This window comes from Aspergillus neoniger, assembly GCF_003184625.1.
Source record: "Aspergillus neoniger CBS 115656 unplaced genomic scaffold BO87scaffold_2, whole genome shotgun sequence".
Classification (NCBI taxonomy): domain Eukaryota; kingdom Fungi; phylum Ascomycota; class Eurotiomycetes; order Eurotiales; family Aspergillaceae; genus Aspergillus; species Aspergillus neoniger.
In genome coordinates this window covers 262,518-287,446 of record NW_020291130.1, presented here as the reverse complement: position 1 = coordinate 287,446, position 24,929 = coordinate 262,518, and the positions used below count along the sequence as shown (strand labels likewise).

At 50.5% G+C, this 24,929-nt stretch overlaps 7 protein-coding genes and 1 non-coding gene across 8 annotated transcripts; 6 read left to right on the top strand and 2 right to left on the bottom strand.

Moving 5' to 3' along the window:
* The first annotated feature begins 804 nt into the window (after positions 1-804).
* BO87DRAFT_76070 (class II aldolase/adducin domain protein) lies at positions 805-2,574 on the top strand. Its single transcript, XM_025629544.1, has 5 exons — positions 805-1,188; positions 1,264-1,524; positions 1,586-1,718; positions 1,776-1,944; positions 2,002-2,574. The coding sequence occupies exons 1-5, from the start codon at positions 900-902 to the stop codon at positions 2,074-2,076; spliced, it is 927 nt and encodes a 308-aa protein (XP_025484524.1). The 5' UTR covers positions 805-899; the 3' UTR covers positions 2,077-2,574.
* BO87DRAFT_t14 lies at positions 2,310-2,421 on the bottom strand. The gene has a single exon. It is a non-coding gene; the product is annotated as a tRNA-Leu (tRNA).
* Positions 2,575-2,912: 338 nt separating the features above from the next.
* On the top strand, positions 2,913-4,690 carry BO87DRAFT_372264 (Golgi transport complex subunit COG5). Its single transcript, XM_025622238.1, has one exon. It carries the CDS (start codon positions 3,187-3,189, stop codon positions 4,618-4,620), a length of 1,434 nt encoding a protein of 477 aa, XP_025484523.1. The 5' UTR covers positions 2,913-3,186; the 3' UTR covers positions 4,621-4,690.
* A 3,945-nt stretch (positions 4,691-8,635) lies between these two features.
* BO87DRAFT_392716 (uncharacterized protein) lies at positions 8,636-11,295 on the bottom strand (the record flags this gene model as incomplete). Its single annotated transcript, XM_025625024.1, has 9 exons — positions 8,636-8,727; positions 8,847-8,980; positions 9,405-9,537; positions 9,966-10,004; positions 10,070-10,093; positions 10,124-10,222; positions 10,903-11,037; positions 11,147-11,202; positions 11,246-11,295. 9 exons carry the CDS (start codon positions 11,293-11,295, stop codon positions 8,636-8,638), a joined length of 762 nt encoding a protein of 253 aa, XP_025484522.1.
* A 433-nt stretch (positions 11,296-11,728) lies between these two features.
* Positions 11,729-13,752, top strand: BO87DRAFT_297768 (C2H2-type zinc finger protein; the record flags this gene model as incomplete). Its single annotated transcript, XM_025619030.1, has 2 exons — positions 11,729-13,531; positions 13,588-13,752. The coding sequence occupies 2 exons, from the start codon at positions 11,729-11,731 to the stop codon at positions 13,750-13,752; spliced, it is 1,968 nt and encodes a 655-aa protein (XP_025484521.1).
* Positions 13,753-15,146: 1,394 nt separating this feature from the next.
* Positions 15,147-15,994, top strand: BO87DRAFT_454896 (uncharacterized protein; the record flags this gene model as incomplete). Its single annotated transcript, XM_025628601.1, has 3 exons — positions 15,147-15,258; positions 15,348-15,448; positions 15,537-15,994. The coding sequence occupies 3 exons, from the start codon at positions 15,147-15,149 to the stop codon at positions 15,705-15,707; spliced, it is 384 nt and encodes a 127-aa protein (XP_025484520.1). The 3' UTR covers positions 15,708-15,994.
* A 603-nt stretch (positions 15,995-16,597) lies between these two features.
* On the top strand, positions 16,598-18,370 carry BO87DRAFT_348749 (DNA replication factor Cdt1 C-terminal domain-containing protein). Its single transcript, XM_025620985.1, has one exon. It carries the CDS (start codon positions 16,775-16,777, stop codon positions 18,245-18,247), a length of 1,473 nt encoding a protein of 490 aa, XP_025484519.1. The 5' UTR covers positions 16,598-16,774; the 3' UTR covers positions 18,248-18,370.
* Positions 18,371-18,666: 296 nt separating this feature from the next.
* BO87DRAFT_297022 (mismatch repair ATPase MSH2) lies at positions 18,667-24,884 on the top strand (the record flags this gene model as incomplete). Its single annotated transcript, XM_025619011.1, has 8 exons — positions 18,667-18,690; positions 18,762-21,568; positions 21,988-22,060; positions 22,497-22,640; positions 22,703-23,837; positions 24,014-24,355; positions 24,408-24,493; positions 24,540-24,884. 8 exons carry the CDS (start codon positions 18,667-18,669, stop codon positions 24,882-24,884), a joined length of 4,956 nt encoding a protein of 1,651 aa, XP_025484518.1.
* Positions 24,885-24,929: the final 45 nt, after the last annotated feature.

Here is a 24,929-nt window from a genome sequence, read left to right as displayed (position 1 = left end):
TTTAGCAAGGACAGTACAAAGACAGTCAAAACAAAAAAAAAAACGTTCCATAGAGATTGCCTGCAGCCCCTAACAGTTACCAACGGCTATTAATCCAAATGGCAGACCCTTCCACAACAAGGTCGATTGCAGGTACTAAATATTTAGGACACCCAGAAAGATATCTGTATATAACTGGAAGATATAGATCCCGCAAAGAGGTGGAAAGTATAAATTGCCCATCGTGAGATCTTGCTGTTGACACACCTAACCGGAGATAGTATCCAGTTCGTTGAAGTGTCAGCAGACTGTGCCACTTCCATCATACTAGTTTTGCTGGTCTATTTAGCATTGGCTGCATCACCACATCTGGTTTTTTTTGTTAAACCATAATCACATCCACTGATCTAGCAACATACAATGCAGTGGTTGAACAACTCGCTTTCTTGCAACGGCAATGGGCAATGAATCCAACCCCCAAAAAACACACAGGTTGAACATCACAGACTTCACAGCCTCTACTAAACTCAAATACTTGGTTATTTTACTTTACACCCTCAAGGAAAGAATAATATACATCCGGGTACTGTCATCCGGACAAGTGCACTCTATCAAGACATGGATGGAACCATGTCCCCGGAAGGCGCACGACCCCGGCCCGGGGCACAGCTCTTATCAAGCTATCAGAGCCCCCGTCCCTTCGGCGCAGTGCGCCTATCATTTTACTTGACATGCAATTCCGGGGCTGCGATAAGCCTAAAGGATAAAGGCTATAGATTAATATCTAGCGTGCCCCTCATACATTAAGTATTTATACTTTGTCCCCGCCAACTCATCTTCCCCTCTTCTTCCCAGGACATTCTATTCCAGAAACCAAATCGCAAACCAGAGAGAGGGTACTCTACTACTTACTAGTCACCATGTCCGCTACCATCACCGAAACCACCACTAACCCCGTCCCCGTCGTCGTAGCGGCCGACAACAACAGCTCCACCAGCAAAGCCCACATCGAAGATGCCGCCAACGACAAGGAGTTCCAATCTGTGGCGCGAGGGAATCGCGCCGGAACGCTCAAGCTACGGGGTATTCCGACTTTTAGTGATCCTGTGGCTAAGCGGCAGTGGATGAAGGAGCATATGGCTGCTGCGTTTCGGTTCTTCGGTAAGAAAGGGTACGGGGAGGGTGTGTCGGGGCATATTTCTATGAGAGGTGAGTGATTATTTCCAGTATCACAATGCAATTGCAGAAGTACGGCTCGATAAATATTAATGGGATGCGCTACAGACCCTATCCTCAAGGATCACTTCTGGATGAACCCCTTCGCCAAGCACTTCTCCACCATCAAAGCATCGGATCTTGTCCTCGTTGACGCAGAGGGTTACGTCACTGAGGGTGGTGCGCAGCTGCCCATAAATGAGGCCGGATTCATGATCCACTCTGAAATTCACAAGGCCCGGCCAGATGTTATTGCTGCGGCGCATACGCATTCCATTCATGGGAAGACGTGGAGTGCGTTTGGAAAGCCGATTGAGATGCTTACGCAGGGTTAGTAGATTCATTTTGACATTAGCTGCTTGAGAGGGTTTGTCTGATTTGGTATCTATAGATGCATGCAACCTCTACGGAAAGGTCGGTGTCTACGAAGACCACGGCGGTATTGCCCTTGCGCAGGAGGAGGGTGAGCAGATTGCCCGTGCCCTAGGAAAGGACAATATTGCTTGCATTTTGCAGAACCATGGGTGAGTCGGATACATATCATGACACTAGACACATCATGTACTCACGAAGGAAAACAGTCTTCTCACCGTGGGCCGAACTGTCGACGAGGCGGCTTTCCTCTACTTTAGCTTAGACAATGCCTGCCACACGCAGTTGCTGGCTGAAGCAGCGGCCGCGAACGGCGTTCCGAAGAGGATCATCTCGAATGAAGTGGCGAAGTATACTGCTGATGTTGCGCAGAACCATGTGAGTTACTCTTCTGTAGAATCTGTAGTGGATGGATGGATGGCTGACGATATGCAGCACAACTTCTATACCGAGTTCCAGCCTGAGTACGAGCTGATCGTTGAAGAGACTAACGGAAGGGTTCTGCAATAAGGAACGGTATCTACTAGCAAAAGTGTTCGTAATGTGCATTCTACATTTTCATTGCAATGTCTGCAGCCTTGAAGATAAAACAACCCTATTGCCGAAGATCACAGAGCCTCCTACAACAGCACGTGTTTCCTCGTGCCACTTGAATCTAATAGATGTGATCGATAGATAGACAAGGGATAAAAAAAAACCTAACTACCTCTCCGCTTCAGAAGTGTGGAAAAAGCAAAAAGATATGACAAGAGTGGGATTCGAACCCACGCCATCTTACGATGATCAGGAAGCTGTGAAGCTGGGTATTAAGGTGGACCTTAACCTGACGCCTTGGACCAACTCGGCCATCTTGCCTTGATTGATGAACAGAGCTGCTGTTTATTGATATATCTTCCAGAACAACCAAAACAGCAATAGCGAGGTTGTCATATGGCCATAAATGTGCCTGAAATATCGGTTACATGCAGTGATTGACTCGTGTGTTATAGGTGGGTCTTTTATGGGTCCAACGAGAAAATACAACTAAGATTGATAAAAGTTTATCGACCACTTTGGGGACACAGAACCTTATCAAGTGTATGTTGGCAGAACGCGAGTCAGTAGATGTAGATATGGAATGTGGTAGGAGAATACTAATCAAGAGACGATGATACTGCCATCATCGGACATATAATCAACCAATGTGAATGCAGTGTGTTGTCATGTCAGATATAGACTGACCTGGCAGGATATGCTTGGGAAATATACACCGTCTTATGCCAGCTGACTAATGCACTAAGCGACACATGGCATCCCGAACAACAACTGCTGCTGCTTGTCTTCACGAGCATTTGAGCTGAACGATGGCTAGCTGGATCAGCATCCCCCATTCTATCCTCTCTATCACATGGGAGTCTCTGCCACATTAAGCTTTGATTGTCCTGCGGTCAAGCGGCCACCTGGGGGAAACAACACGGCTGGCCTGTAATCCATCTGCTTTGTTCGATACGGTGATACCCAAGCCTCTCTCATTTTGAGTTTCAGTTCCATATTCTCCAATTTCGCTGCTTCTTTCTTTCCTCCCAATCTTTTCTTACCTGTTTGCTTCCCTGATTGTCTCCCAATCAGACGCCACAAGCCATGACGGACGGTGAACCCTCATACATAGACTACGAGGCCTTCCTAGACCCGGAATTCTCACCCGCCTCGTTTGCCAATTCCTTGGTTGTAGCCACCAACAATGCAACAGACACACCGCTGGACCTTTCAACCCCGCTTTCACGGGTGTTATTCGATCTTCAGGAGATCGACACCCACATCCATGCGCTGACCACTAAGTCTGCCCTCCCCCTACTGACGCACACGCGCGACCAGACCGCCGCAGCGGGCCGTATCCTCAAAGAAGCCGAAGAGCAGATCGCTTCGGTAACGCAGGGATATGAGCGGCTGGAAAGGGAAGTTCTCCGCAAATGGGAAGCTGCCGATGAGGCCAGGGTGGCTGCAGAGAAGTCGTTGGCTACTGTACGACTCGCACGAGCGGTTGCACGCTGCCTTTCTCTAGGCCGACAGCTGGAGAGCCAGCTTGCAGAGATCGGGGGTCTTGATGCCACAGCCCCTGCAAAGGATGACTACCGGACGCTGGAACGGGCCGCCTCCACGATTGTGAGTCTACGTCGAATGTTCTCTGAGACGGCAGTAGGCGAGGAGGGCCATGGACTAGACCGTGTCAAAGTCATCCGAACGCTGCGCAGTGAGCTTGTCATTCCCGCCGAGAACATGGTTAAGACGAGAGCACAGCAAGCCATCGGTCGATTCACCATGTCGACCATTGCAAGTGCAGGCTCTGGCTCCCAGTCACAAATGAGCTACAAACAGGCGCGCGATGCCAGAGCACGCCTCGTTTCTGCCGTCAACATCTTGTATCTCTTATCGCCGGTCCCCAAGAATGTCACCTCCGCAGCAAGCTTCCAGCCAGACTTGCTCCTCTCAACCCTGCAAGGATACATGCAAACGGCCATTTCCTCGTCCCTGAGTAACCTCACTCGGGCGCTCACCATGTTGCCCACTCTCGAGCGCACTCTCTCCGACCTGTCTGCGCGCTGCCAGGATGTCTTTGCCCTGGAAGCTATTCTCAACAACCTGCGTCCACCCTCGCATCCACTCTTCCCCCCAGCAGCACCTGCTGCAGCTGCAGCTGCTGGCACCCGCAACGGGGAACAGCCGGAACCACAAGTCCAAGCCAGTGGCAAGAACAATCTGCTGCAACCATTGCTGAATGCTCTTGACACGTCTTCCCTCCCATCCTACTTCTGGCGATCACTCGCATCGTACCTCGCGGCTCGTGTGCAGGAAATCGTCAACCGCGGCGGCGTGTCCGCCCGGACATTGCGCTCCAACCGGGACCGTATCAAGAAGGAAGTCAAGGACTGCGTTCTGCGGGGCTCGCAGCTCCCCACGTCAATCCTGGGAACTGAGAAGCGACTGGGGGTTGACTCGGGATTGGAAAGGAGCTGGGAACGGGAAGCAGCTGTTATGGTCAGTTCTATTGCCGGTGTACTAGATAGACAGGCATGATGGGGGTGAATTTGAGGCTGTGCAGTATGTATTATAATGATAAATAGCTACCAACTAAATACAATAACGCCATAATATACCCAACCACATCACATCACATTAAACACTTATGTATGCGCAGTGAGTAAGTTAGTTACTTCAGGCACAGAGCCAAAGCAAGCAAGAGTAAGTAAGTAGTACAATAGACCCATTTCCCATGTGAAATGTGAAATAGACAGGTACACACTGACCACATACACATACACATACACATACATACATGCATGCATACATGCAGCATCATCATCATCATAGCCATCATCAGCTGACACCCCTCCCCGCCCCCCCTGGCTTGCCTTATCCTTCCAGCTCAGCCCCCAATCCCCATCTTCAAACAAAATAAATAGTAAGCGTGAAAGTGGTAGGTAGTAAGTAGTATTACTCAACTGTGCAACCATAACATCTCTGAACCAATCATGGGGGTTTGACTTCGCCTCACTTTTACTTTTCTTTCCCTCTTCTTTTGTTTTTCTTTTCTTACTACTACTAGGCAAGCATATGTATGCTTCGATTGTTTCAAATATTTGTATTATTGATAGGTTACGTAAGTTATCGGAGGTTATCTTGTTCAGATTTAGGGTTTCTTCTTGATACTTTTACTACTATAAAAGTTTTAGAATGGATTTGCTTTTTGCTTTTTGCTTTTTGCCACTACGTAAGTGTGTATGTATGTATGTTGTGTTTGGGCCTAGATACGATATGCATGACTTATGGATAAGTTATCGATAGATGTAATGCGTTAGTAGTATACAGGCTGTGTATGTGGTAGGAGGATTGTTGGTTGGTTGGTTGGTTGGTTGTGTTGATGTATGATGTGAGTCATACATGTTACTTCTCTAATAACTTAGTAGTCTACAGGTAACTAAGTGAAGTATAAGGTTAGGTTTGGGTTTGGGTTTCGATTTAGTTTCTTAATATGTTAGTTAGTCGGGTGCTACAAGGTAGTGTGTATACCTAATAATATAGATGAGATCTATGGCTGGATATATATATTCTTCGGCGGAAAGGGATTGATTAAGGACGGATGGAAGAAAAGCACCGTTTAGTAATTACTTACTTGCGCTATGATAAATGTTGTTCCATTAGTGTGCTGCAGTGTGTGTAGAGAGGAAGTGTTTTGCCGCCGGAGAAAGAGAGAGAGAGAGAGAGAGAGAAAATCACATAATGTAAGACGTCAGCATTCTGGATCCAGGACCCGCTGTGATCTGATGGTCTTATACGTAAGCGTTTGGGTGGATAACTAGCTTGTTGCTGATGGGATTCCTAATCTTCTTTATTTTATTGTCTTTTATTTCTATTTATTTTACTATATATATTTATCAAGTGGTTTGGATGTTGTTTACCTACTACTATACGAAGAAGATGGTATATGTTCAACGAACAATAAGGTACTAGGTAGTAGTAGTAGTAGTAGTAGATACCCCAACAATACCTTACCAGGTACACCCCTCTCTTGCAACGCAGGTACCTGCTTTGTACTCCATCTCTCAGCGGGTAGCACACACACACACGTACATCCGTGCACGCGCCCTTCTTCTTCCCTTTCTTCTAAGTACTCTCCCCTCTTCTCGTTAGCTCCGGGGACATCCCACTTGGACTACACAGTTACTTATCATAACCCCGCTTTCCCATTGATAAGAACCCGACGGCAAGGAGGGGAAGGGCCAAAAGAAAAGGGAAAGGAAATAATAATAGATAGATGAGAGGCGAGGGATGCACTGGCAGTCCCCGTCATCACCGATATCGATGTTTCAGATACAACAGGGATGGGACAGACCCGTGTCACCTGTCATCAATCATCATCATTGATTGAACCTGTCTTACGGGATCCCCTCACACCCGCTTTTATCCCTCTTCAGCATTTACTACAACGAGCTTCTCCTCTTGTCTCCCTCCCGCTCCCCCTTGATGGACATTGTAGCCACTAAAGATGATCTTGGCACAAAAGGGGGAAACTAAACCTGATTGACTCTCTTTTTTGCCCCTCAGTGGCGCGCGCGTGTGCCGGTGGGCTTATCAGGTTTTGGAAATGAGGGGCAAGCAACCAGTGCAAATGGAGGAGAAAGATGGTGGTGGTGCAATGATGAATGGGCCTGCTGGTCGGGGAGGCGTGGTACCTTTACCTGTGCGTTCGCCCGTGCTCCTGTGCCTTACCTGCTCTTGCACCTGTTCATTGGTGGATTACTAGACTGGCAGTGCCACGTCGATCACCCAGACCGGATCTCTGCAGTGCTAGAGGGGGGAACTAACTTACCCGCCCTTTTTTACGAGACGAGCGTTTCCAACCCCTCCTCCCGTTCGACCCTGGGAATGATGGCGAGATCGGACTTGGTTTGAGGTGCTAGTTTTTACGATCCTGCTGGGAGTTGAAGGTCTGGGGGACCGGACTGATTCATCTAGAGCTTGGTGCCGCTACCTTCCGAGTGGAAGTTAGGTTAATCCAGGATCGGGCAACTGACGGGTTGCTTCATACTGACATATGACATATGTCGTTGTATAGCACGGCTTAGGTTGAATAGCCTGTTCAGCGTGTGGGTTTCCAAAATAGCTGGATATTGGCTGCCAATCTGGGCTGGAGAGAAGTGTACACAGTACTGTAAAAACCCCACGATCCCATCAATAAGGCCAATGCGGGACACTAATGCATTGTTCACAATCTTTACTCACCACGGTAAAGTAACTTTTGCGAGGCTCGCAGGCCTATACTCCGACGTCCTATAAGCACGGTGCTCCGCCTACTTGGGTTATCTCTTCCATGCTCAGGCTAAGTAGCCCCGCGCATGGGGATTCCAGGGAAAGCTGCTGTCAATCGGCGCGCTTTTGACTCCAATCTCCATACCGGGGAGCACATCATCACTCTAACATGTGGCGTTAGCTGTCCGCGTGCACCCCCAGATGGACTCCTCTTTGTCCCGCATCAACCAGAGGTCATAGACGCGATGAAGAAGCTTCCATCGACTCCCGTGCCGTTTGCAGGTGCTAGAGAGGCTGGCGAGGAGATGCGTGCAGACACCTGAGTGCCCTACTTTGACTTTGCTCCAGGTTTTCCCCAGAGTCTAAATGAATTGAATTACTATTGTCCACCGGGGTCTTGAGTTCAAGAAGGAACCTTATCAATGTCCTGAACGCGGCCATGATGGAGCCTGCTGGGGGGGTTAATGCTGCGCTCTTCGTTAATCAGGAACAAGCTTTCAGCCAGTTAGTTCAGGCCTGACGTATATCACTGCTATTAACATCGACATTGTCATGACGATACTGCTAATCTTCCTTGGTGGGGATTATGAAACGGAGTGAGCGTCTCAAATAGAGTGTGCCGTTGAATGTGAGATGACACTCAGATGTCGAGACATCTACTCAGTAGTATACCGACGAGGACATGAATTTGTGACGAGGCCGATGTAAGGTACTGCAGCGTTCGGCCCGGAGAATTCCACCTCAAACTGCAGGTGTGGAAGCCCCGGAACCCATTGTGCGACATTCCGTTCGTATTCCATGCTGAATCCTGCTGTCCTGGGCCGTTTGATAATCCAGTCAGGCGTTGGCCGGCTTACGCAGTCGTCGCACCCTGTGCCTCCCCTCTCCTGCAGCATTGCAGCCTAGATCTCACAATATACCGTCCACACTGAAAGAAAGGTGGACCTTCATGTACCTTTAATCCGTTTAGTCTATATGGAGTCTAGTTTGGCAGGCAGGCAGGCAGTCAGTCAGTCACAATGTGTGTATCTAGGCAATTAGTCAACTTTTCCTCCTTTCCCTATTCTTTCCCTCTTCTCCCCCTCTCGAACCCCCGGATTGCCCGGTAACGCCGCTCTGTGCCACGCCACGAGACATGGCACACACTCTGCACTGCGACATTTGGCTCAGGCCCTTTTCCTTTCCCCCTCCAAACTCACGAACGGATGTCTGGGTGGTGGACAGACCAAAGGCGAAGAAGAGAAGAGCAGATCTGGGCTGGGGGTTTTGTCACCGGTCAAACTTACCAGACAAAGGGGCGAGGGAGCATTGAGTGGTTAACGTCACCGAGAGTCGCCGCCCGTGGGCCATCCGCGGAGGATTTCTGGTCAGCACCTGGACTCAGTCTGGCAAGAACGATTCATGAATCATCAAACAATAATCCGTCCAGTTGACGGGCAGCCCTGGCACCGGGAAAAAGTAGCCGATCGGTGCCCCCCTCTGCGGTGCCCCACTGGCTGCAGTGCCTGGTGCCTCACCACTCACCACTCTTTTTCTTGGACGGGCCTCCTCCGTTATATGAACTGTCCAAGAAGGACCCTTGATCCAGACGACCATGGCACCGCTCCAGACAGACCTGGGCCGAGAACTTCTTTTGGGGCCAATTTAGCCAGCCTTACCGAGAAACAACCTCGAAGAAGCCCATTCATCCGAATTAGTTTTGTGTTCTCGAGGGAAGGTGTCCAAACCCTTGGGAAGGGTCTTCGCAAGCCAGCCCATCTTGTTGCCCGCTTCCTTCTCTGGCGATTGCTAAGCGCTGGGTTCCTGATACGGGGTTCATACCGGCGCGTACGAGCGGTATTGATTCGGTGTGCCCATCCTCTCTCATTTTCTGTCTTCCTTGGGATACTGGATACCTCCAATCTCGCCATATCGGTGTATCAGGTACTTTGCCTCGTAGATATTATCGTATCTCTCTTTTCTTGTCTCTTTTCTCTGCGATGAGTCGGAAGGGATAAAACCGGGGTTGCCGACCGATGACCACTCGATGAAACAGAATCCTACAGTCCAACTTCCCATCGTTCAGGCAAATCCAAGGCTCCAACCCTCGGCGAGACTGGCTCATGAATTCATCCAACTGGAGTATCTCCACCGGTCTTGCGATCGATGATTCGTGTCCATCGGTCCGGACCAAGTCGTCAGTACCTGGGGCTAAAAGAGTTTACCTATCAACCTTCACTCTCAACCCCCCGGTGAGTTCATTTTTCGCCCGAACTCTATAGAGGACAAATCCGCATCGTCACCGTCATGTTGATCAAACTGCAAACTCAGGCGCTATCCGTTCCTCTCCAACGATCGTACGTAGCATTGCGGCGGTGACTGGCCAAGTCGCCGCTCTCTATCTAAGTACCCTGTACCCCCGACCGAAGGTACTCAGCCTTGTAGTCTGAATAGATGGTGGTTTTTTTTTCCCTTTCTTTCTTGTAGGGTAAATTTGTCTGGTACCCAAAGGGGGAAAAAGAGAAGAAAAATATTAAGTAAAATAAGGATTCTTACTCTTTCTGGATGAGTATTCGACTTTATACTTATCACTACCACTACCGCTACCATTATCTACCACCATTACTACTTACTACTTAGTACTCTTCTTCTCTCTCCACCGGTTTTCCCCCCTCTTGACGCCTGTTTCGTCTCTTTCTGATCTTCTCCCTCTCTCTTCATCTTTCTCCCTTCTCACCTCCTCTTTCTTCTCTTTCTACCACTATCTACTCTCTATTCACTACTACACTACTCTTCCTCTTTGTGCCCACTCGTTTCGCCGTCCGCTGCCGAATCGACCGTTGTTTCCGATAAGCCTCCAGTTGCTTCTCCATCTCCTCCTGAAGTGTTTCTGGCTGGGGTCCTGACGCCCGGCACTATCGTCGTCACCATTCACCTGTTTGGGGTCGGTGGGTTGCCGTCATCTTCACCCTGGTTACAGGCTACACACTACTAGTACTACTACTACTACTTGTATGGACTCTCGCCCTTCCCTTCCCTCCAATCTAAAGTTTGGGATCCATCAGCCTCCTCTTCCTCTCTTGTTGTTCTTTTTCTTCGCCTACTTACTTGACTTTCCCGTCTCACCCTCTGACCATCCATCCTTCTTCCCTTTCCATTCTTTCCCATCCTTCCTTTCCCTTCCTTTCCAACAAATCTCCCTCCCCCCTCCCCTCATCCTTCCCATCCATCACCGCCCCTCGTGGCCCTGGTGCCTGTACATCATCGCTTACTAGTGCCCAGCCTAGCTTGGACCTGGTTGGTTTCGTCCCTATACTATTTATATGATTCATACAATTTTTGATTTTTTGTGGCAATCCATATCACATTTTAGTTTCTGATTTCGGTTGTTGTTGTTTTTCTTTCTTTTTTTCATCCTGTTCTATTTTCATTTGACTTCTCCGTTTATTGTTTCCGTTGCGCATGCCTGGTTTCTCCCCGGACGATCCGTAAACCAGGGGCCCGATCGGTTCGCGATACACCTATTTTTATTGCCATTAGTTCAGGTCTTGGCTGGGTCGGTGTCCTGACTGTCATACCCACAACCAGGACTCGACGTCGGCGGGAAACTCGATCGAGTCCGCCAAATCTCTCCAAACAACAACCACCGCTGACCACCTCCAACTACCACGTCCTCATCCTCCGTCGCCGCCGCCGCCTCTTTTCCTATTAGTGATCACCGATACACCTGCCTGAAACCTCACCTCCCTCCCTTCTCCGTCATCGTATCCTTCTGCCCGTTCAGTCCACCAGACTTATCTGTCGGTCGATCAACCAGCTGTCCCTTCCCCCTCTCGGCCAGGTCGATCTGTGAGCGATGCGTCCTCACACCTAATGGTCGTGCCCTTCCATCTATCGTGTACAACCTGGCTACCCTTGCTTCGCCATCTTCGTCGGGCATTCGGCTAAACAGGTCATCGCCATTTGTCTCCAACATTCCTCACTTTTCAACCCCTCGCTCGGATTTCAAAACACCTTGAGTTACCTCCCCTCCTTCGTAAGTTTTCCAAAATTCTTTTTTTTCCTCCCCCTCCTCGTTCGCCCGATACCAGAAACCACAAAGATTCCCCCTCACTACTCCCTTGCTGGTAATGTTTACGCCTTCTTTGAGGTGGTAAAATTTATTCACACAACGGGAATTATGTTTAAACACGATGGTTCATTTGCTTACATTGCTGCGCACATTTATCCAGTAGTCAGCATCGTGCGATCGACACCGCGTTTTTGACATCTTGAAACCTCCATCTTTCACCCTTGAAACGGCTCGAGCTCGCATTCCGTCGATCGCTCGCCTGTCCGGTTTTCGGAACAGTACATAGACTACTCGGTGGAGTCGAGGGCTGCCCTCGCTGTCAATATGTCTTCATTTTCACCTGTGAATAATATTTCATCGCCGCCAGACCGCGTCATGGAGGAGGCGACAACATCTTCCACACCTCGCCCTCACGCCAAGCCCGGCGCGGCGCCCCAAGATACGACATCGTCCATGATCGCTGCCCACGACGAGAGCACGCCTCGGAACATAAATAGCATCGAAGACTCACATCACCATGCCGACTCCCAGGGGAGTGCATCGCTGACCTCAGAGGATGCTGTACACGGTGAGTCGGATGAAGGATCTGAACATGAGGCGGAAAATAAGGGTGGCGCTCCACCTTCGAAAAAGAAGAAGGGTCAACGATTCTATTGCACAGACTTCCCACCGTGTAATCTGAGTTTTACAAGAAGTGAACATCTCGCTCGACATATCCGCAAGCATACCGGAGAACGTCCGTTTCAGTGTCACTGTTCACGTCGCTTTTCCCGTCTCGATAATCTGCGACAGCATGCTCAGACGGTGCACGTCAACGAGGAAATTCCTGGAGACTCTCTTGCAGCCACTGGAACACGATTCCAGCGCCAGATCCGGACAGACCGTGTACGACCCCAAGGTCGAGCTAGAGCAGGAACCGCGGGCAGTCAGGGAACCCATAGCAGAGGTCACAGTCGAAACCTATCTGCCTCGAGCATTACCTCAACTGCGTCCACCTTCAGTCAGCCCCAGGAGCTTCGTCGCCGACCTCCACCCTTGATGATGGCGAATGATAGGGCGCGTCTGATGGAGCCGATGGACGCCCCTAGCACGCCACCTGCCCGCGGAATACCCGGTCCAACAGCCGGCGGATCTCCCTACACGCCGTCTCACCACATCTTCTCAGCGGGCGGCAACGGCAGCCCGCACGTGGCTTCCCCCATCTCTACGGCATCACAGGCCTCGGGCTTCTGGGAAGGCAAAACTGCCGCCCGCCGTCTCTCCGTTCCTACGGGTGCGAACCCGTTCGCATCGCAACACGTCAATGCCTACCCGCCGAACTACGTTCCGACGCAAGCGTATGCTCCTCATGGAGGCGTCTATGCGAGCCCTGTCAGCTCGTCCTACTCACTCTCCCGCGACGAAACAAACCACGGTGCTACCGACGCTGATCTCCGGAGAAGAACTTGGCATCCTTCGACTTGGTCTACGGTCCCTCGGCCTGCTACAAGCGGTCTTAGCAACTATCAGACGCCAGAAGTGTTTAAGCCATCTTTAGGCGCCAATGGATCAACAGAGCAGCCACCGCGGCTGCCTGGAATTGAGAGCTTTGATAAGGTGGTGGCTCAAAGGCCCTTGACACCGCCCGTTCGGCGGTCGAGTCCGATGCAAATCGACAACCCCAACAAACCTCCGAATTATAACCTTGCCGGGGGCTACAACTACATACAGCCCGCTAAACGACCGGCACCGCCAATCTCTGGCCCTGGTCACCGACGGGGCCATGTCTCTTGGGACATGTCATTGCACACGAACCTCACTGGCCTGCACATCAGAGACAAGCCTCCACAGCGGGACGCATCGAACTGGAGCCAGCAGACCATTGCAGAGATTCACAATGTGGGATCTCGCCCCTCGTCTTCGTACCAACCACAGTTCCACGATTACCGAGGACATGGGCATGCTCCTTCCTACAGCAATGCTACCTCGAGCTCTCAGGCCACGCGAACTTCGCCTGAGGACTCCAGTAGCAGTGAAGGGGTACATACTCCCTCAACGGCGTCCCTGGAATACCATCCCGCCATTGTGCACAACAATGGCTATGTGGAGCCGCACCACCCCCCGTTTTCATCCGATACTTCTCATGCAGTACGCACCCGTTACCCGGAGTATCGCTGAGGGCCAAATCACTGATTGAACTGCAGGCCTGTCCCCCGCTTCCCCCACAGACTGATAGCTATCACGGCAAACATGATCCACGGTCCGAATTCCTACCCCACACCGCCCGAGAGCCTGGAATGGGTCGGCTGGAGGCACTGGTTGCCGTTGCCACGAGTGAGAACAAAAGCGCAGCGAAGCTGTTCCTGTGAAGAAGTCTTGGTGTGAACATGTTGGATGTCCTCTGCGAGCAGGGGGTTTGAGTGGTTTCAATTCCGAAGTCGATCTTTCTCGGTTTTCCCGCCATTTCCTCTTTTGTTTCGAGCCGGAGTTGTATAGTACGGGGCGCCCGGTCTTTTTCTTTCTGGGGGATCCTCTACATTTTCTTTGTTCTTGATATAACTGCGGATTGCTAGATACTTTAGCCTCTCGTTACTCGGAGCTGCACACCACCGCTCGGCTGCGGGAATCTTTATGATGTGATGACTGACGAATAATGCATCAGTGGGTTGGATCGATATATGGGCTTCTCTGACAATTGCTGTGTCTTCGTTCGGGTGTTTTCTTTTCTTTTTGTCTTTTGGTTTTCTTGTCCGGTTGCATGTTTTGGCGTTCTCATCACCTCCGGTCTGCTGTCCATAGTGCATGAAGATACCCCCCGGCCTTGATCTCGAGCTCAGCTACGAGGTTATGGAAGGAGTTTCCTACTCTGGTCGTGGTGTGGCTTCGATTGTGTGTTCGGCTTCTGTCTATATCTATCCATTGCGCTCTCCTTATGGTGTCCAAGTGTGGCCCTCTGTGTATTTCATTATATGTGTCTTTTTTTTTTCTGCGACAGTGAGGATTCAATTAGCAACCAGCTGCGGGTAAAGTGATAAATGTCAGAGATTCAATTCCATTCCAGTTGTACTTTGTAACTGGTGGGTAACTACTACATAGTCAACATGAAGTAGATAACAAACAGCCCCATCATGACGTGTTCGATTTACACCAGCCCACTCCAGCAACATCTACCCCATGTCCTTCGTTAGTACTTGTGTCAGAAGCAAGCAGAGCTGGGTCATGGAAGCCGTTGCACCCGATGACCTTGCAGTGACGTAGTGTCGGTCCCGCAGCCGATCCTCGCCGCGCCGGACCAGCATAGCTCTGTAGCTGTTTGCAAATACCTCTACTACAGAGACAATATATGGGATAAATAATCGACTTACAAACCTCTACAATAAAATAAAGTACCCAATCATCTGATTCGCACAAGCAAAGACACCTAATAATTCATAAGTAAAACAAACAAGAAAACAAAAAAGAACCGACTGCACCACCCGACAAGAGGAGAAGAAGACCGAAGCCGGACCCTAACCCCCCAAAGACGTCATACCCTGTGACACTTGCCTAGTAGTTAGCCACTGCACTCATTACTTTCTTTCTCTCTCTGCCCAGCCTAACAACCAAAGGTTCATTTCCAACTTCAACTCATCTACAATCTATAAGTACCTGTCTGTTGTCTCCCTCCTGTACCGGATTTCATTCAAGCTGCGAACAACAATAACAAGCATTCCATTCGAATTGTCTATACCTCAAGAAGATCATACATATACATACATCCACCATGTCGAAGAACCCTACCGCTCTCTACCTCGGCATTGCTGCCCTCGGCGCCGGTGGCTATTACATGTACCGCGCTGGAGGCGATCCGAAGGTTGCGAAGGAGGAGATGAGACGTATGCTTCTCCCTTTATTCATTCCTTGTATTGTGATTATGTTGATTGGTGTTGTTTGCTAATGCTGTATGTTCGATGGTATAATATAGATGACGCCCACCTCGCCCGTCTCAAGGCACCCACAGGCGATCAAGCCGAGAAGGCAGGTGAAAAGGCAGCGTATGAGGCACGGTTGAATGTTGATGAGGCGGTATGTCATACCCTTCTTCTCTTTCCTATACTGTTTACTTCATGGTGTGAGAACGATGGATGCTAATGATATTGTGTGATGATGATAGATCGACACCGCCAGCAAAGACGCCAAAGATAGCATGAACCGTCTGGAGAAAATTGGTCGCGACAAGACGGCTGAGTTGCGCTCAGGAGCAGAGAAGTTGGAGGGTAAGGTGGAGGAGAAGGCGGCGGAGGCGAAGGGGGCCGTGTCGGGGTGGTTTGGGGGGAAGAAATAATAATCTTACAGCCTCTTGGAAGTGATTTATATGCTTGATGATGATGATGATGATGAGGAGGAGGAGGAGGGAGGTGGTTGATTGGAAAATGAGAGCTTAGCTGGGCTGGGCTTTATGATGATGCTGATGCTGATGCTGTTTTAATATGCATCGTTCATCTACTTTTATAATTATTGTGATGATAAGAATGACGAGTTGCGTCTTGTCTGGATATGTTGTTTGTGTACTTATCTACGTATATCTGGGTTAAGGTGATGGTGTTATGTTAATGAATGATGCATTTATCTATCCCCTTCTCTCTGTCTGGATATTAGTGTCTGTATTAGTGAAAAAAGTTACGTAGTGTGCGGAGCCAGAGTTATGGGACTTAGTAAGGTTAGATAGATGACTACGGTCTAGCCAACTACCCAACCAAAGTGCAAAAATAGTGGAGAGAGAGTGACAAGGAAAGCAGCGTTCTAGAGCATACCTCCGTCCCCAATCTGCAGCACTTAGTCTAGACTACAGTGCGGGGAGGAGAGGGGGGCTACGGTATGCTGCATTCCGAGACTGATTATTGCTCTAGGAACAGTGAGGAATATCAACATTTTATTCATATATGACCAAGGAAGTATGGCTTATATTGAGAGAACAACAATCTCTCTCGAGTGAATCAATGATATAATTTCCTTTCTGCATTTATCAAAAGTCAATGTGGTCATGACCCGCAGCTAAAGTTCCAACTCAAAACTAATACTACCCTTTCCGGCCAACACGGATACGCCAAAGACACCAGACGCGCCTTGATCGCGTCGCGCGTGAACTCCACCTAGAATCCACGCTACCCGCTATTACCCATCCATTTGTCCCATCCCTTAAAGAAAAAAGAATAATCATTCCCCGTTTTAGTGGATTTTCTCTAACACTCATATTATCTTCTTCCTCTCTTCCCCAGACTTTCCATACATACACCACTACTACTTTTATCCTATCTTATCTTAAGGGTCTAATTGTCTAATAATTACTCTATGATACGCCAATAGGATTTCTATCCCTTAATTTCCTCACTTTAACAATCGGAAACCGCGATGCCGCGCACTTATTCCACAAGGCAGGCAGCCCGAGGCCTGCAACAGCAGCAGCAACCGGGCATCCAGAGCTTCGCAAGAGCAACTAAGCCCGGCGTTGTAGCTCCTTCCTCCTTATCAGATATTAAGAAGCCCGCTACGACAACAACGAATGTCCCGGTCACGCCTTCCAAGAAACGCAAACTGGTCGAGCTCGAAAACGTCGACTGCCGGGGGCCCCAGGGAACGGAAAGCACGGATGCAGTCACGCCTTCCAAGTCTCTCCGATTGGGAGAATTGACTTTGAATACGCCTAGAAGTGGACATTATGCACGGTCTTCGGTGTCAGTGAGGAGGAGCGGCTCGGCTGCTACTGCTGTTCCTGAGCAGCCGCCGAGTACCCCCTCGAAACGCACAGGTGCTAGGAAGACAACCACAAAGCCAGCTCCTGTGAGTCGTCGTGCAGCATGTGTGGAGGATCTCGTAAACCTGCATGGAGCGTTCCTGAAGGCTGTTGCGCTTCATGCTATGCACAATGGTGTTACTGCCCCTGCCGACCTGAGAGAACTGCTCCCTACCATTGAACGACTCTGGAAGAAGCGGAAGGTGGTAATCAAGGATCTGCAACGACTCATTTGGATTCTGGACCAGGAGCCATCATCGACAGCGTTTCCCGGATATCGGATCGCGAATTATGGGCTGGGAAGGGTGTGCTTGGAGCGAATTGTACGGGATGGCGAGGAGCGGACGAGCGAGAATGAATTGCAGGAGCGGTTTGAGCAGAGCGTAGATCTGCTCTGGGAGAAGGCATTGGATGCGGTGGACGGAGACGAATCGAGGGTGAACTTCGTCAACACGCTGGGCGTTGCGACGATCCAAGAGTCGTTGACACCGTTCACCACGTTCCGGAAGGGACAGCAACGGTTGCAGGACTTGAGGGGCGGAGTGATTCGACTGAAGACGGAGAAGTTACGTGCGGATGGGAAGGAAGATGTGCCAGAGAAACCGATCGATGCGGCAAGTACGCGCCGGAAGGGACTGCTGGAGCGCATAAAGGATAAGCAGCTGCGACAGGCGACATTGCCGCCGCCGCCGTCGAAGCAGGAGCTGCTAAGGAGGGCAGCTGCGGAGCGCGTGGAGGAGGTCGCGGGGGTTTTGGCGCTGCTCAGACCTGCTGGGTATGTCGGGACCGGAGCGAAGGCCGTGATGGCTGCGCAGCGGACGCCGTTCCGGATCGAGATGATTGCGCAGCACGTCCGGGATTCTGTGCGGAGTCCGATTTCCCAGCAGGAGGTGGAGATTTGTTTGGAGATTCTGGCCCGGGAGGATGTTGCCGGGGGGTGGGTGAATCTCGTCACGGTGAATCAGATGAAGTCTGTGGTTCTTAAGTCATGTGCGGATGTCCAGCCCAAGGAGATTGGAGCCAAGGTGGCCCAGTTGAAGCTTGGATGGGAAGGGTCTGAGGCGCAGAAGACTGTTGCTTCTGCTGCTTGATATGGTTACGTTGGATACACCTGTGTCTTTCGTTTGGATGGATGTTCTGTTTGATACCTCATCCGGGTGGCCTGGTATGCCTCCGGCATTATGATTGCATTGTCAGCGGTATGTAGCATTAGCATATGTATGTAATGATAGTACAAAAACAACTTATAAGACTATGACTCTGTGCTTTTCCTATCCGTATATCCAAGTGTCTTCTTCTTCCCCGTCTTCATGTCCATACCTCAGGCAGCAGATCCCTTAATTAACCCGGCGCGCGGACGCGTTTACACGTGACCGCGTTTCCCGCAGCGCGTCGGCGGCCATACCTATCAACTATCAACTATCCGCAGCTTAGCTTTGAGCCCATACCTCCAACGACCGACAAGCAGGCGCACAAGTCTCTTTCCTCGTTGGAGATAGACTATAGCATCATGTCTTCTCGACCAGATCTTAAGGTAAGCTCCATCTGCTCTAAGAAATTTTGAAAAGAGAAACTGGCTGACATTGAACCAATCGTACTATCTAGGTGGACGACGAAGTCGGCTTCATCCGCTTCTACCGCTCCATTTCCTCCTCCTCCGACAATGACAACAACAATGAGACAATTCGAGTTTTCGACCGCGGAGACTGGTACTCCGCCCACGGCGCCGAAGCCGAGTTCATCGCTCGCACCGTTTACAAAACCACCTCTGTGATCCGCAACCTCGGCCGGAGCGACACAGGCGGCCTGCCCTCCGTGACGATGAGTGTGACTGTATTCCGCAATTTTCTTCGCGAGGCGCTATTTCGACTCAATCGGCGAGTGGAGATCTGGGGCTCTGCGAGCGGGCGCGGCGGACAGTGGAAACTCATTAAGCAGGCTAGTCCCGGAAACTTGCAGGATGTGGAAGAGGAATTGGGGAGTGTGGGTGGATTGAATATTGAGGCCGGGGCGCCGATCATTCTGGCTGTGAAGATATCTGCGAAGGCCGGGGAGGCGAGGAGTGTGGGGGTTTGTTTTGCGGATGCGAGTGTTAGGGAGCTTGGTGTGAGTGAGTTCTTGGATAATGATGTCTATTCGAATCTGGAGTCGTTGGTGATTCAGTTGGGAGTGAAGGAGTGTCTTGTGCAGATGGATGCCGGGAGGAAGGATGTGGAGCTGGGGAAGGTGAGGAATATTATGGACAGTTGTGGGATTGCAGTGTCGGAGAGGCAGAGTGGTGACTTTGGGGTCAGAGATATCGAGCAGGATTTGACGAGGTTGTTGAGGGATGAGAGGTCTGCGGGGACGCTGCCGCAGACTGAGCTGAAGTTGGCGATGGGTTCCGCGGCGGCGCTGATAAAGTATCTCGGCGTTATGACGGATCCGTCCAACTTCGGTCAGTATCGTCTGTATCAGCATGATTTGTCGCAGTTCATGAAGCTGGATTCGTCGGCGCTGCGGGCTTTGAATCTCATGCCGGGTCCGCGGGACGGATCTAAGTCGATGAGTCTGTTCGGGTTGCTGAATCATTGTAAGACGCCGGTAGGAAGCAGGTTGCTGGCGCAGTGGTTGAAGCAGCCGTTGATGGATAAGGCTGAGATTGAGAAGAGACAGCAGCTGGTGGAGTCGTTTGTGATGGACACGGAGCTTCGGCAGACGATGCAGGAGGAGCATCTGCGCTCGATCCCGGATTTGTATCGCTTGGCGAAGCGATTCCAGAGGAAACAGGCGACATTGGAGGATGTCGTGCGTGTGTATCAAGTCGCCATTCGCCTGCCGGGCTTTGTTGCGTCGCTGGAGAATGTGATGGATGAGCAGTATCAGACTCCTCTGGAGGCGGAGTATACGTCTAAGCTGCGCAGCCATTCGGATAACTTGGCAAAGCTGGAGGAGATGGTTGAGACGACGGTGGACTTAGATGCGTTGGAGAACCACGAGTTCATTATCAAGCCGGAGTTCGACGAGAGCTTGCGCATCATTCGCAAGAAGTTGGATAAGCTGCGTCACGATATGGACTCGGAACACCGTCGCGTGGGCCGGGATCTGGACCAAGAAGTCGACAAGAAGCTGTTCCTGGAGAACCATCGTGTGCATGGCTGGTGCTTCCGACTGACTCGCAACGAGGCAGGCTGTATCCGCAACAAGAGAGAGTACCAGGAGTGCTCAACCCAGAAGAACGGTGTCTACTTTACGACTTCGACAATGCAAACGCTCCGTCGCGAACATGATCAGCTGTCTTCCAACTACAACCGCACCCAGACTGGTCTGGTTAGCGAGGTTGTTGGTGTAGCTGCTTCCTACTGCCCTGTCCTGGAGCAGCTTGCTGGCATTCTAGCTCATCTCGATGTTATTGTGAGCTTCGCGCATTGTGCAGTACACGCCCCTACGCCCTATGTCCGCCCCAAAATTCACCCGCGCGGTACTGGAAACACGATTCTGAAGGAGGCGCGGCATCCCTGCATGGAAATGCAGGATGATATTTCATTCATCACCAACGACGTGTCGCTCATTCGTGATGAGTCTTCCTTCCTAATCATTACCGGTCCCAACATGGGTGGTAAATCGACCTATATCCGACAGATTGGCGTCGTTGCGCTGATGGCTCAGACGGGCTGTTTCGTCCCCTGCTCCGAGGCGGAGCTGACTATATTCGACTGTATCCTTGCTCGTGTTGGTGCGAGTGACTCGCAGCTCAAGGGTGTGTCGACTTTCATGGCCGAGATGCTTGAAACCTCAAACATCCTCAAGTCCGCGACCTCGGAGTCCTTGATCATCATCGATGAACTTGGTCGCGGAACGAGCACATACGATGGTTTCGGCCTTGCATGGGCTATCTCAGAGCACATCGTCACCGAGATTCGCTGTTTCGGCCTGTTTGCAACTCACTTCCACGAATTGACGGCCCTGGCCGATCGCTACCCCAAGTCGGCCAAGAACCTACATGTAGTGGCTTTCATTGGTGATGGCACAGGCGATGAAGAGAGCAAAGATTCGAAGCGGGACCAGGTCACGCTACTGTACCGCGTCGAACCGGGCATCTGTGACCAGTCATTCGGTATTCACGTCGCTGAATTGGTCCGCTTCCCGGAGAAGGTGGTCAACATGGCGCGACAGAAGGCAGACGAGCTTGAGGACTTCACTTCCTCTGGAGCACAGGGACAAGAGTCCAACATGTCACTTGACAAGTACTCGCAGGAAGAAGTTGAGGAGGGAAGTGCCCTCCTCAAGGACATGTTGCTGAAGTGGAAGGAAGCAATCGAGGCACCCGGCAAGGACCTGACGGTTGAAGAAAAGCGCCAGATCATGCGCGACCTTGTCAACACTGATCCGAAGTTACAAGCGAACAAAGTGTTCCAGGGCATTAAAGCTCTGTAAGTCATGGGTATGAGTTTGCTGCTATTCGAAATTATAGCGTCTGGGAGTTCGGAATGGGATTATTTGTATGTTGGCATGGGTCAATGGGTAAATGTCTAGAGAAATTTCTTTGTTAAATCTAGTGTAAGGCGCACAATACAAAAGCATGCCTCAGATCTTCATCTACATCGTACTGTGTAGTAGCATTGATGTATACCCAGTCACGTGGGACCGCGGAGATCTAGACGCCTCAGGGTTGCGGTCCGCATCTTCCCCATCGTCCACTCCGTGCCTTGAGACTTCCAGCTTGCCGGCTGATTGAAAAGCTCTCATTGTCTTTGATCTCCTCTTGTATGACTTGTCAGCCTGTCTTGTGCGATCGTCACTCTTTTTCGGCAATTTCGCTTCCGCTTCCAGCCCTCTTCACTCCCCTCAGCAATGCGCGCAAACTGAAGCGACCACCCGCCGGACAGCTTGATTCATGCACCCCTTTTCCATCCTCACTCTCGGTATCTTCGTAGCGGGCTACATCACCGCGAGGTGGGATCTTGTTACTCGCCTATACGAATTGGCTATATTTGCGTGGGATCACGGTGTTGTGGTATGCTTCGTTTCGCTACCTGTTCCTTCGCGCAATCGCGGTAACTGAACAACGGACGGGCTAACTTCTTCTCGACAATAGACACGGACCGCAAAAGGCTTCCTCCTCTTATCAGTATTCTTCTTCCTGCTTGTACTTCCTATCAATCATATAGCTGCGACTGAGGGTGAATTGGTATGCTACTATCGCAGTGGCTGGCTTGTCGTGCTGTTGCGGAACAGCCATACAGCTATAAGATCCCGAACAATGCTGATTTTCTTAATTAGCACCCTCGATACGTGCACCTGGGCGTCTCTGCGCGCGAACAACTACGCCGTCGAGGCTCCTTTTGATCGCGGTTGGAGGATGTCAACATGCTCATGAGCGATGGGTTGCTACGGGTATTTTGGCCATACGATCTTCCCCGGTCATCGTCGCCAGGAGTGATTGTTGGATGGCGGAATTCAGAGGTGGACTTTTTCGTTCTGACGGTCTTGGAAGATGTGGAGGTAAAACTGGGTTATACTGTGTTCATGCTGGGAGCGAGAGGCAGCTAACATTTGGCCGATAGCCCCGGAATGTCGACAACGCTTTGCGGGCGGGGATTCTTTTCCGCAATAGCCCCCATCCTATCGTGCGGATATTTGCTCTATGCGGACGCTCGGCTATGCATGTCCTAGGATCGACCAATTCGCCAGATCCGCCAACGGCTTTCAATCCGTCCCATCTCTATGTTACTACGAGCTCGTCAGGCAAGGTCCCTCGGATCTTCTGTCCGCCGGAAACAAACTTGTCTGTCCAGGTTATCATGTTTCATCGGCCCCATCCTACCAGGATGGAATACATGTCTTTGGAACCGATCTCTCTGGCATTGGGCGACAAGGTGTTTGGCTCGGATAAATCAGATGCTGTATCCGACAAGATTGATACCGAAGAGGAGTCGGACAAGGCTCAAGCTGGAATGCTGGTGGAAAAGTTGAAGCTCCACACGGTAGTCAAGCATGTTCCGTCGTCTAAAGAACAGGCACTCCCCCTCATCATCAACCAGGTCAACTGCGCTTATGAGATGGGGAAGCTCATGGAGAAGAATAGCCATTTGGTAGGCATCCGTGTCAAGAGAAGCATGAGTGTGGGTGAGCGAGTTGTAGAATCCGCTACTACGCTGTGGGATCTCTTCGTTCTCGGCGTTTCCTATGTCTTCTGGCAGTGGATCTGGCCTGTAATTACCCGCATATTCATTGTTGGGCTTGTCTTCCATCGCACGATTGCAGAGATTGTCCTGCAGATTCTCGAATGGCGCGCTCGTCCTGATGCCGCTGCTCTGAAAGACATATCTGCGACAGCTCAGCAGGTGGATATTCGATTACAGCAGTTCTGTTACTGGCCCATACAATATGTGAAACTACGCCAGAGGAAAGATAATTGGGAGAGTGTGACTACGAGTCATCCGGACTACATTCGCTTCTACAACAGCTTGTGGCTTGTCGCCAACGATGTGATTATTGGAATTGCACTAGGGTCATACATTATCGACAATGCCAACTGGGTCGCCTTTCAGATCAGTTTCATCTTGACAGGCTATACAGTGGAAGGGCTACAGGGTACTATTTCCTGGCTCATGGACTGGCCGGCTGGTCTTAAGCTCAATAACGAACTCGCCGCGTTCTTGGGTGACCTTTTCTTGTGGGTCATAGAAAATTGGGCGGGTAAGCTTGGATTCCCAGTCCTCTTAATGTTTTATTTTGGGCTAATTAAACCATAGCTTGCATTGCCAACTTGCAACCTTACCTACCACATATCATTTACGTTGTCGGCTGTTCCAGTTTCGCCGGGGCAAGTATGCCAATTGCCCTGTTTTCCGACCTCATATCTATTTTGACAGTGCATATCTACTCTTTCTACATCGCTTCTGCCCGGATTTTTAACTGGCAACTTACCATCATTATCTCGCTTTTCCATCTTTTCCGCGGCAAGAAGCGAAACGTGCTTCGCAACCGTATAGATTCATGCGATTATGATCTTGACCAACTGCTTCTTGGGACCATCTTGTTCACCGTTCTTTTCTTCCTCCTACCCACGGTTATCGTCTTCTATCTCGCCTTCGCGAGCGCGCGGATGTTGATCATTTCGCTTAAGGCAGCTCTCGATACCTGCTTGGCATTCTTGAATCATTTCCCGCTTTTTGCACTGATGCTCAGAGTCAAGGACTCACGGAGACTGCCAGGTGCGTTACGTTCACCTCTCATCGAAGGCCAACTAACTAATTGCATTCTCAGGTGGGATACATTTCGAGCTTCGTGAAGAGCACGACAAGTCCTCGACTAGCAAGTCGAGCGTCAGCGTGCCTTATATTCACCTTGAGGTTTGTAGCCAATTTCCACTGAGCCGTCAAATGCTAACCTGAACAGTCTATCCCTCTTACTCTCCGTGCCATGTTTGATCAGTACTTCCAACTGGGTCATCGCCTACGGAAACATTATCTTTCCCCACAAGTCATCTTCTGCCTCGTGACCGGCCGCTTTGTGCCTCCTATCCACCGCCGCAACCTGTACGGCATGCAGTACAGCATGCTTCCTGCGCGCCGGGCGAGCATGACTGAGGTATGGTCGATGCTGACACAGCCTCGAAAGACCAGTAGTAGCAGCAGCAGTTCCTCGTCCATGGTTGGAGGCATGGGAACTGCAGCAAACGGGATACTGAAGGTTCCAGGGGCGTTTGGCCAAGGCGAATTGAGGAGGCGAGGGCATCGATAGTATATGATTCATGTCGCATTAGATAATAATCTAGTATATAATGTT

What these genes read in the sequence shown, in the direction of transcription:
- BO87DRAFT_76070 (XM_025629544.1), top strand. Translation starts at nt 900, where the DNA reads ATGTCCGCTACCATCACCGAAACCACCACTAACCCCGTCCCCGTCGTC. An exon ending in TGCATTTTGCAGAACCATGG is followed by an intron (nt 1,719 to 1,775) that starts GTGAGTCGGATA and finishes GAAGGAAAACAG; the next exon opens with TCTTCTCACCGTGGGCCGAA. An exon ending in CTGATGTTGCGCAGAACCAT is followed by an intron (nt 1,945 to 2,001) that starts GTGAGTTACTCT and finishes GACGATATGCAG; the next exon opens with CACAACTTCTATACCGAGTT.
- BO87DRAFT_372264 (XM_025622238.1), top strand. Translation starts at nt 3,187, where the DNA reads ATGACGGACGGTGAACCCTCATACATAGACTACGAGGCCTTCCTAGAC.
- BO87DRAFT_348749 (XM_025620985.1), top strand. Translation starts at nt 16,775, where the DNA reads ATGCCGCGCACTTATTCCACAAGGCAGGCAGCCCGAGGCCTGCAACAG.